At 42.6% G+C, this 12,404-nt stretch overlaps 1 protein-coding gene across 1 annotated transcript in view; it reads right to left on the bottom strand.

Moving 5' to 3' along the window:
* ADARB2 (adenosine deaminase RNA specific B2 (inactive)) overlaps positions 1–12,404 on the bottom strand; it is a 515,069-nt gene that overhangs the window by 62,711 nt on the left and 439,954 nt on the right. Inside the window, exon 8 of the mRNA XM_085630113.1 lies at positions 6,025–6,206. Coding sequence (XP_085486239.1) covers positions 6,025–6,206 — 182 coding nt within the window. The remainder of the gene's footprint in view (positions 1–6,024; positions 6,207–12,404) is intronic.

Raw genomic sequence — 12,404 nt, 5'->3', positions numbered from 1 at the left:
CGATGATTGATCCAGGCCTTCCCTCCCTGAAGTTGCTGCCAGTTGTGGTGAAGATAGTTTAAGACCAAGTAAAGTCGACGCCCCCTCCACCTCAGTAAATTGGTGTTGTTTGTTGCCGAACAAGAAGGCGATACCAAAAGAATATGTCTATCGGTATTTGATCTGTTGTTACCTCAATGCCAGTGTGAGCGGTCTGAACTGCTGCGTGCGTGGCAACGTGGCTTGAGCTACATTTTGGCATGAGTGAGCATGCAGCCCCCTGAAAGGTGACAACATCACTGATCCTAGCTTTCCATAGAACAAGTTCCTTAGTTTTAAAGGAGCTGAATTTGGCCAAGATGTCTAGTGGGTGCCTGTTTTCCTCCTGGATACGCTGGCCTACTCTGTGGAATCGTTCCAACTAAACTTCTGGACAGTCGTCTCCCAGAACACTGGAGAAGAGACCGACCATGAAGGCTTCCAGGTCCGGTCCCTCGCTTCCCTCCTCCAGGCCCCTCACTCTTTTATTGTCTTCCAGAGGCTTCATTTGCCCTTTGAGTTCCTGGTACTTCATTTGCAGATCTATGGTGCAGGCTTCCACCAAATTCATGTCTGCCTGAAGCGATACCAGCTTCGACCCAACCTCTGATCAGAAAGCCTGGAACGAAGCACCAAAATCCGCTTTTATGTCTTCCCTGAGTTCCTTCTTGAACTATTGCAGTGTTGCCAGCAGGTCCTCCCTGGTTAGGGCCATGCTGTCTGCTGCGCGGTCCCCCCCTTGGGCCTCTCAGTTGGGCCAACGTAACTGGAGACTGTTAGTTTGAGTCTTTTTCAGTGGCATATGGACTATGTCCTGGACTAGCGTATTGCCACTCCAGGACAGGTCAATCACTCAACTAGGGCGTTACAGTCTAAAGCGGGGGAGGCTGCTCACTATCCGCTAGGGGGGATTGCAATGGTGGGGTCTCAGAGAACCATGTGACATGGTCTGTAACATAGTGCTCTGGAATCCCACTGTGTAGCACTCTTTCACCTATTACAACACCTCTTCGACAAACTTATGACAGGGTTTCTTCCATGACATCACCACTTCGGGTTCTGAACCCCACAGGCTAGTCAGCTCTCGCCGCAGAGTCAGCCACAAGCAGGAGTCTCTCATTTCACTACAGGCCCACCAGGCGCCATCTTAGGGTCAGGCATCATCATGTAGACCTGGGGAGGATCCCCCAATTCCGCTATCGTGGGGCCCAGTGGTGAGTTTGAGGTGGGTTACCGGGGAGCACCCCACCCCAGCAGGACCAAGTGCGCACTCCCACCTAAATAGCTTCGTCTGCGGTGGGTCCTCTTCCGTTGCGGCTACTCCAAACGCAGCAACCCGTCCGCGGGCACCGCACAAGGCCAGACTTAGCCGAGATCCAGCTTCCCCTTCAGGCCCTTGTCGCCGGGGGGGGGGCAGAACCACATGGCGGGCCAGGGATCGCGCACCCGTCCACACCCGCACTCAGGGAGAGCAGGCCCGGCCGAGCCGATCAGAGCACGGCAGGTTCAGCGCCATTTTGTTTGCTCCATTGTCCTCATCTCGGCCCGGGTCTCTTCAATGATGCCACTCCTTCAGCCGAAACACCAAACACAAAAGTGTCCTCTGGAGACAGCGTGCCCGAGGATTGAGCTGCAGGCGGATTTCATGGCGTTTGTCACGCTGTAATGCCCTTAGTTACAGGGCTCGAAGCGTAGCTGGTCCGGATCATGTCCGCGCGGCCACGATGGTTGGCCACACCCTCCACTTTGTACTTTTTTAACAACTGGTTGATCTCTGCCTTGCAGCACTAATAATCACAGCACTGTCTTACATTTGGCTGTCGCTTTAAACTTTTTGACACCGGGTTGATTTTTGCTTGGCAGCACTTGTAATCACAGTGTTATCACTCCGTACTAGGTATAGCTCTATGTTGTGTAGTAGCAATGTACTTTTATGTTTGGCCTTACGAACAATTTCTCGACCAACGACATTTAGATTCTCTGTAAATGCTTTTGTTTTCAACTTCGTCACAGCGGCCGGAATTGCCCTTTGATTCTACATGCATTTGGACGATGGCACACGTGGTATGCATGAGCAGTTTACCTGGGCCAGTGCAAACTCTCTGAGAGAACACTGTCAATCTTTGGGTTACTTGTCCCCTATCTCATCATCATTTGTAGTGTCTTCCGAGTTGGGGTAACTGCCAATGACTACGCCACATACAGAGCTTGGTATTACATGGCTTTATTCATTCGCATGTAACTACGAACTCAACATTCTAAAGCACCCTTCCCTACAATACAGTCTAGCCATTATGTCATAGCTTTACGGAGTTCATCAGGAGCCAAAAGGGCTCCTCCATTGTTGACTCACAAGACACAACACAGGTGAGGTCCACACCCTGTTAAGGAGATTAGTTGCACAGAACCTCCAATTAGCTGGCAAACTGCTCTTTTTCCAGCTAATTGTGTGCACACTGTGTGATATTGACTCCTCACTGCGTGACTCTTTGATGGGAGCCAATATTGTGTGATACACGTGGCACCATGTGAGTTGGAAGGTCTGCATAAAAGATTGTGAAGGGGTGCTGTTCTTGCAAATGGCTTAGGTGTACCGCAAAATGTCCCAGTGGTGGCTACCTCTGGAATATTTTACATGACTAAAACATTGAAAAGGGGCTCTTTTTGGTCAAGTGCAACCCTTTATTGTGTGATCTTTTTAAAAGCACTATACTTATATAAATGCATCATTTAACTGCTGACAGGGATTGCTTCTGACTAGTACACAAGAGGAGAAACAGCTGGCATTTGTAGGCACTGCTGATTCGTAAACACAAATCCATTTTGTATGAGGGTAAATGAGCCATTAAAGCAGTTTGCTCTTCTTTATCTTGTGCACTCCCCGTGCATGGCCAGTTGTTCATGTGGAAACTACTTCTGTTTGTCCTGTTAACCAAGTTAAGTTCATTTTGCACCCTGCTTTTGTTTACCACCTTATTATGGTATATTTTTGTTTCCAACAGCAATGCAAAATAGAGTGTAATGTTACGACAGCCAAAGGCTGCTGTGCGTATAGAGTAAAAGAGACATCAGTGGGTTTCATCCACATTGGGAGGGCTGAGGGTTGCCTTTTTCATCAGGCTGAATGAGAACAAAGCTTAGAACATCGCTTCTAGGTAGTGCCAGGATCATTCTAGCGAAGTATTATTAGAGGAACTTGTTTGCATAGTGCTTCTCTGACTCGCAAAATGGCTGTTGTACATATTACTTGTGCTTTTCCTGTCAAAATGTCTGAGATTTTGTGAATCACAAGCTAAGCAACCTCAGAACTACTTTATAGATCAGGTGAATACTATGTATACACTGCAACACAACTTAAAAATAGGAAAATAGGGATAAAGCTCATAATTGCTTTGCTGCCCATTAGTGACTTCTATGCTATACATAAAGTGACACAGTAGATGTATGCATTTCTCCCATCTTTGTATGTCAGAATATTTAGTTGAAAAATATTGTACTGCTTAAATATCATACCCAGATTAACGACTACCAAAATATAGTGAAGATAGGACAATATAGTTAAGAACAGAATTTCTATTTATCTTGAAGATACATATGTCTTCAGGTTACATATATGAAAACCACAACTTAAACGGCTAAATATCATGAAGAAAGTAAGTATAGATTTAGTATTCTTAAATCCACATCTAAGTACCTTGAACACATATAACTTATCAAAATACATATATGAGAACCACTAAAACATAGACTAACAAAATGTCACAAAATTGAGACTATGTAGGTAAGAATATATTTACTTTTTTTAACTCCACATCAAAGTGCTGTGAAAAATATATGAAAACCAGGACAAAGAATGCCAACATATTGTGAAGGTAAGTATATTTAAGTAAGTACCTTGAATATATATATGTTGTATAGTTACATTTATGAGAAGTTAAGTATAAGAATTTCAACTACAAAAATATTGTGAAGGTAGCTGTAGGTAAGTATAGATGTATTATTTGTAACTCCACAATTAAGTTTCATTAAGATATATATTTTCTCAAGGTGCATATATGTGATGTTAAGTATAGTAAATCTTTATTACCCTATAAATACTTACCTTCACTATATTTTAGTAATCAATAGTCTGGGTAGGACATTGTTGTAGCACAATATATAGAAATCAGTTTTCTGGAAGTATATAGCTCTGATTCTGGAAAAGGGATCAGTTTCATAAGAACTAAGCCCTCAGAAATTCTAACTTCTAAATGAGATTTTCAGCGTTTAATTTGCCAAATGTAGGCATTCTAGTGTGTAACTATTTAATTTCATGCTAAAGAACACATCTTTTAACAAATCAAACAAGGGATGAATTACAATATATATATATTTTTTTTGCGACTTCATGTCCTTTGTGTTTGGTGACAATACCCTTTTTAGATTGTATCATACAAGTGTGCTTGCGATGATGGTATTAAGTTATAAAAGTTTACACTGAAGACTGAAGTTCAGATATAACAACAAAACAATCCAGCACTACAGCAACCCAACAATACATTAGATTAAACCTCACCATAGCACAATAGAAATACAACTCAACAAAACAACCACCAGTATAACATTACAACAACACACCAGTACAGCAACAAAATATAACAAGACATCAACACAACCGAACAACACAATACCACAAAATAACAGCAAACCAAAATGATACAACAAAAACGTATTCTTATTAGGAAGGGAAGGAATTTTATTATTAGAAAAAGTTCATTTTGCTTGTTTTATTGGAGTTTGCTTGTTATCGCAGAAAAGTGCCAAATGGTATCCAAAAAGCTAGTCTAAAGAACCTGACACAAACCAGACATAAATACAATGTAAAATGCGATGCCTGGAGGGTAAAGATGCAAATTATTATAATAAGGACTATTCCAAGGACAGGCAGTATTTGAGGTATGAAGATTGTCAGTAAGTGGATATTCCTGTCAGTTCATTGTCATGTCATGGGATGTACAGTTGCATGGGGCCATGGACTAAAGTCGCCCAACAGAAGAACTTGCATACCAGGGGCTCCTATATGGGTGCCCCATTAATCTTGAGAGCACCACTGAGATTACAAGAACAGAAAGAACACTGCAGGTCTTGAGTTTTACACCTAGGCACTTCACCTGCTGAAAGTAGTTAAAATATCCAGGTGTAACTCCAGAAAAAGGGTGAAAACCTGTAGAAATTATTGGAGAGAGTTATAGTTATCTGAACTAACTACAACGGTGGAATTTCATTGTTTTTTTACGAGTGAAATATCCACCTAACTATAACATGTGTGAAACCTATTGCTTATTTAGTGAATATATATATATATATATATATATATATATATATATATATATATATATATATATATATATATATATATATATATATATATATATATATATACACACAAAGACACACAAACAGAAGTCGTCTACAGGATAAGAAATGGCTGAAACCAAAAAGCGTGCAAAATGTACTTGGGTCATGCTGCAGAACAGTAATCATGTATTTATCTTTGCAAAGCCATTCATTGCCCTCACACCCTCCTCTTTATCTTTTTTATTATTATTGTGTGTGTCCTGAAGGAATGTACTCATCCAGTATAAGGGTGCGCATGCACGTGCGTCAGGCTGCCGCGAGGCACACTATATCTAAATCCTGATTTCAAGAGAATGGAGATAAGCTCTGGGCATGTCCTAATGCTGACCTTGTGTCGCTGCGGAAATTTAGTGGAATGGCGCAATTGATTATTATTTAGACTTGCACACTGCCTGTCATTCCAAATGAGGGCTTGTCTTAAAGGCACAGGACTCACACAGAGGAACACATCTCTTCAGAAAGGAGACAGCATCTGGTAGGGAAACCAATGACCATTGACAAACAGGAGTATTTTCTGCTGCTTAACACATATTGCTTTATAAATGTAACCAAGGATGGGGTAAACAATGGAAAATTGTCAATCTGTTGGTAAATCAAATGTGCGCTTACCACTGAGGAGGGGTTGACTATGTCGATATGGAGTTGGTAGTTTTCCACAGTCTTCTATTCTATGGCTCATAACCCGCGATAAGTGACCAGTGTGATGGAGGCTGCCCACGATGATGCTGTGCAAATAGACTGGTTCAATGAAATGGCTGAGGAGAGCACCTTGCATTCCGAGGGTGTTCCATCTACGGGAAGATAAAACAAAAAACATTGTCACAAAGAACTCTGCAAGCTTCAGTAATATTGTGTCATAAAGCAAGCCTCATAATAGGCTTGGAAAACTTGACATTACTCTGGATACAGAGGGTTAGGAGAAAAGTAATTTATTGACGACCTAGCAACTTATGCTAGCAAAGCCCTTTATTTCCTTATTTTCAAATTTTCAGTCAAGTCAGTAATAACATTTGCATCTCGTGTTCAAGGTGTTTTTTGTGCTTCATTCACCCTGGTAAACACAAAAGGCGAATGTCAAGCACAAAAGGTATATATACGAGTTTTGCTCACCTTTAATACTGCATTCACTTTTATAACCAGAAAAATCCGAGGGTAAAAGAGACTGCAAAACAGAAGCAAGCACAGTTTCCACTTCAGGAGTGCCACAATGGACACAGAGTGCATCTTGCACCAGTTTTTTGCACTACATCAGAATCTGAATGACCACCATTATTTCTTAAATTCATCTAATTTCCAAACTACTTGAAATTCAGATAATTTCTGAACCATTAGTGTTGCAAGAAGGTTATGGTACAAACATGGGCATTTACCCCTTTGACTGTTGTTTGGTAGCAAAATACAGCATTGTATGGCTTTAATCAGCCCGCAAGGTGTTGGCCCGGTGCAACTGCACCTGCTGCACGAATGGTAGCTACACCCCTGTTCAGAACGAATGTGTATTGCTATGAAGAGTGTACACCGGCTGTTCTTCCAGCATGGATACATTTGGGAAAGTCTTTCACAGTGCAGCACTCTTTCCTTTTCCGACACCGGCTCAGTTCCACACTCTTCTCCATCCAGTTCATCAGACACAAATACATGCAATATGTTCCAATCCAGAAGTACTCATAATATTTGCCATCAATATCGTTTCTCCTAATTTCAAAATATTTAAGAACAAATTTGGTCACTTCAGGGAGTGATATGATTATTGAAATCTTACTGTTGGTGTGCTTCTGTCTATGTATAGCCATTTACAGGAAGGTGTAGGGCCAGAACCGTGACAAAGCTTGCTTAATTTTCTGCACTATGGAGAGACTTGCACTATTTGATGTCATTTGATATGTCAGCACTTAACTATTTGTTATTATTATTGTATAACTTCCTTCAAATAGCAATAGCTGCATACACAAAATTTCAAATTTTAAATGGACAAATAAATCCCTGAAAGTCTGCAGAAGTGGGCATAGCTGATGTGTTAATACATATGTGTTAATATATATACGCGCACACACACATGCACACTTATTATGTGGATATGATCACACATATATAATAACTTTTCTTTTGTAAAAGACCATTGTCATGTTTTGAAGCACCATAAAAAAACTCTTATTTTATGACACTCAATTTATCAACCTCAGAAAGGGCAGAGCTACCCCCACTGAGGTTCAACTCTATGACTATCAGGTTCTATGCAGTCCTTTGCATTAATACATTTAGCTATGCAATAACAGCATGATTGCGACACTACTATGGAACACAAGGAAGATAAAACGTCAATAAGACAGAGATTCCTGAGAAGAGGACAACCAATGAAGGTGTTACTTGAAGCCTCCAAAACGGCAGGCACTAGAACAGGGGATGAGTTATTGTTTCTTGCTAAAGCCTTGAATGAGACTAGTTATGAAAAGGCCATAAGGTTTATTTCCAGAAGCTCTCAAGTGATTTCATCCATTCTTATAGTGAAGTGCAACAATTATATTGGGAATTATCTGGATAATAAATCTTCTGTAACTTACACAACAGCCAGATCACTATAGGACATGCTTGTTCATAGCCATTTTAAGGACCTGAGTGCCTCTCCGTTGCAAAAACTTAGGCTCATTAAACACAGTAAACTTGCCGCCATCTGTAATCCGCAATGGAGCCGGGTAGTGGATAGGGAATGTTCTGGTCCTGGAGCTTCTTTTTGACTTGTAAGAACTTCTTCCGTGCCTCCTGGACTTGCTGCGTGAAATCAGGATATATGGAAATGTCCATACCTTCATGCTTTAAGCAGCCCAATTCTATGGATTTGCGGAGCGGTGCATTACGATCCTGATAGTTTAAAAGTCTGGCAATAATCGGCTGTGGCCTGGGGCCCGGTGGGGACGGTGGGGCCAGGGACCTGTTTGCACGCTCTACAATTAAAACGTCTGAGAATATTTCTCTACAAAGCAATGCTGTTGGCAGAGTCTCGATATATTGCTCCATTGGGCCTGTATTCATAGTCTCCGCAATGCCCATAAAGCGCAGGTTATTTCATCTTGAGCGCGCTTCAGATTCTTCTGCCCTAACCATTAGAGTAGCCAGGGCTTTGTCCATCTTCCCCTGTCTCATGTCCATCTGTTGGTGCGCGTCTTCAGAAATTCTATGTTCAGCCATATCAATACGTTCCGTGTGTCTGTCCAGCCATTCAGACATCCGATCCACTCTGTATGTAAGACTATCTATTTTCCCATCAATATTGGATGGGGTGGCCTGGATCGTGGCAAACATAGCTTGTATGTCACCAGCAGCTTCAGCGCCCGCCGGTGCCTCTGCATGCTGCGCCTGTGGGTGATCATCCTGGCTGTGTTCAAGTGCCTTTTTCTGTTGTTCAAATTGGAGTTTCAATTGCGTCTTGTCCGGTTTCCCCATTGTGTCCCTGTAGGTTGCGGGAGGGTGTCAGCCCTGGGTCTGATTTATGTCTTTTCCCGACAATACACAAGGACCAGTGGAAATGTCAACAGCGCAGTTCTCCTTCGCAGCTTCAGAAGGCCTGCGGGGGGGCCTAGTCCACAAACTATGACCCAGCTGCACCAGGGGACCCAAAAGTGATCTGCACACTCCCCTCAAGGTGAGCTTGAATCCACGGGCCAATGCTCCCCCACACTGCTGCAAGATACAAACAATATCCTGAAAGTGTGCTGCTCTATCCTGGTATCTTCACAGGAGACCAGCAGTGTTTCGATCAATTTCAATAGGAGGACACTCCTAAAGACCACCGGCTTGTCAGTGTCCCACCTCTGGTGTGGTGCTGCCCAGGACCCAGACTTCGCTCACGCTTGGCAGGCTTCAATACAGTATGCAGTTGTATGTCGTGTAAACTAGTGGAGCTGCCCGGTCTAGGGGGGGAACTCACTGTCCCCAGCAGGGTATCGCAACAGTCTTCCCGGCTGCTGGTCACTGTGGTCCATAGAGGGTGTATATTGTAGCCGTCACGGTCAGTCGCTCCCACTTACCATCCACCCCCGCATGTGTCCGGGCCTAGACAGTAATGCTGTGTGTGGTTGTTGCACAGTTCACCAACAGGGACATGGGAATCTGGGAGCGAGGAGCTTATTAAAATGTCCATTGAGCTCCTGCGTTCCTGCTCGTGTCCGCATGTACGGTCCTTCACCCTGCGGGTGCAGTGAGGTGTGACTGTTATGCAGGCTCAATCGTTCTCCACTGGTGCGGGTATTAGTTAGCAGGCCCCTATCACATACCTCCCTAAGGGCACACATTATTGCCACTGTCGTTCGATCTCCATGCAGTGCACCGCTGCTCCAGCCCGCCCCAGACCTCCGGCCTCCGCCGCATCACATGCGACGTTCCGGAGAAGAGCACCGATGTCAGGAGCACCAGCTCGGCTGCGCTCTGGGTAGAGCCACTGATGTTTCACCAATTCCGCCAGCAACGGTGTGCACCCTCTCCGAGCAGCGGGTTCTTTGTCTCCGTACTGCTGGAGCATTGCTTCCGCCTGCGTGCACATGGCCGCGGCCAGCTCCGACGCAAGCCCACGGCTGCAGCTCACGTCCGCAAACCACAGGCCTCTTCTCCGTCTCACTACCTCACTGCATCAAAAGCATTTCCAGCCCGTTTTTGAGCATAAAAAGTGGTTTCAGGTAAGGACACGGCCCTTCGATACAATCTAAGCACAGATATTTATTAATTGCAGATCTCCTGGTGCAGGATAGTTGAAGGATTGTGCAGCAACCGAAGGAGCTCGCTCAAGAAGCGGCCATCTTCGGGCTTGGTTAGCTCTGCCCCCCAGGAAGTGATAATAGTTAACACCAAATCAGGGCTTTATTATGGCAAATGTAAAACCTGCAAGCAAAGTACTAATTGATTAAACTTTGAGCTTCACAACGGACAGAAAAAAACGGAATTTACAAAGATGTATCCTGTGATTTATGCTTTCATACATGTGTCTATGAATATCCCTAAAAATAAATAAATACAGAGTGCACAATTTTCAGTTTGCACGACAATTTTAAAACACGTTAAAATACAATTACATGCATTTTAGGGATCATCATAAAAGAAATTCTGTATAGTTGCCTTTTTGGGGAATTGAGAGAGCTTTGAGGACAATCAGAGGAGGGCATTTTGAGAGACCTTTCCATACAATGGCTCAAGGTATATTTTGCAATCGAACAGTATATAACCGAGTGGACTAGATACAGATGAGAAACTGACTGTATCTACTGGCAAATTTATGAAGAGAACTGTTGAATGGAATGGATCAGCAGAAAGGAGATTCTATTTATGTTGTCATATTATTAATTTTTAACTGATCATTGGAATGAATTGAAAATAAAAGATTGATAAATCTCAGTAATTGGCATAATGGATACTACAAAGCCCACTTAGACACATGTCTTCAAGTTTTATGCCCATACTATGTATCATATGGCACCAAAAGAGATCGATATTCATTTGTGAATAATACATAATCAGCAATAAAAGTATGGATTATCATTATATGCCTGTGTGTGTATATATATATATATATATATATATATATATATATATATATATATATATATATATATATATATATATATATATTGCAGCACAGTTCCGATAAAGTGAAGGCTGTCTGCCGGGACGGTCCGTTACGGGGTAATCGGTAGCCCCAAATACAAAACACCACACTTTCAGATCCAAAAGTATTCACGGACGCCAAGGAGATTTGCAGTTTAGAGTTGGTTTATTGAACTGCAAACACAACGCATTTCAGCTTTCGCCAGAGACTTCAAGGGACAGCTTCGGCAACTTTCTTCTTCCAAGGTATTGGTAAATCTCTGGCACACCGCATTCACTAGCAAGGCTCTGCTGCGGATCGCAGCCCGTGATTTCACGGAGGTCTTCGGATTATTTAACCGTGACCAGAGGGCAACTTGCACAGGGACATATGCGGTTAAGGCGTAAAGCGGGGCCCGGATGGGAACTTCATTTCATCAGCAACTGGGTCGCCATTCAGCGGTTATACGTTTGAATATCCAGGACTCGTGAAGAGATTTAGTGGGTTCATGCTGGACATTCACCCGGGATGGAGTGGCAGGGCATTCTGGGTCCTGTGGTTCGCCGATGCAGCCACAGGGATTGGTCACGGTTTTCTAACTCACCTGGGCTGCACCAATGGGACAAACGATATGAACATTTAAAAGCTGAACTGGTTGTAAGGGCCGATGTTGTAGCAGGCATTTGAGAAAGGCATTACGTTCGAAATGCGTCATGCCATGCTGGAATAAAGTTCTTACCTGCAATTCCCGCTGTGTTTCCTCTGGTTCTTCGTTCCGTAGGAACCCTTGTGGCATATATATATATATATATATATATATATATATATATATATATATATATATATATTCACTGAAAAAACCATAGGTTTCACACATGTTATAGTTAGTGGAAATTTTACTGATAAAAAACCAATGAAATTGCCCCGTTATAGTTAGCGCAGGCAACTATAACTCACGCGACCGCAATCCTCTGCTGATGCTAATACTGTATTTAGACACTTATTTGCCCATGTCTTCTTCCATACATTTTTAGCTATACATATATTACAAATATTTTTTTATCATAAAGACACATATGTCATCAGCAGAGGATTGCGGTCGCGTGAGTTATAGTTGCCTGCGCTAACTATAACGGGGCAATTTCATTGGTTTTTTATCAGTAAAATTTCCACTAACTATAACATGTGTGAAACCTATGGTTTTTTCAGTGAATTTGCAAGGTTTTTTAAATGCTAATTCCTAACTATAACGTGTGTGAAACCTATGGTTTTTTCAGTGAATTAGTACGGTTTTTTAAATGCTAAGTTTTTTTCCCTTATAATAAGCCCTGTACATTTGGTGGCCTACGGCCACCAAAAGCACAGGGGGTGGGGTAAGTGTGGATAGTGTTTTTTTCCATTGTAATAAGCCCAGCAC

The sequence above is a fragment of the Triturus cristatus genome, chromosome 10, assembly GCF_964204655.1.
Source record: "Triturus cristatus chromosome 10, aTriCri1.1, whole genome shotgun sequence".
Taxonomy (NCBI): Eukaryota; Metazoa; Chordata; class Amphibia; order Caudata; family Salamandridae; genus Triturus; species Triturus cristatus.
Note: the sequence above shows the minus strand (reverse complement) of the source record. Positions and strands in the feature narration are given on the sequence as shown.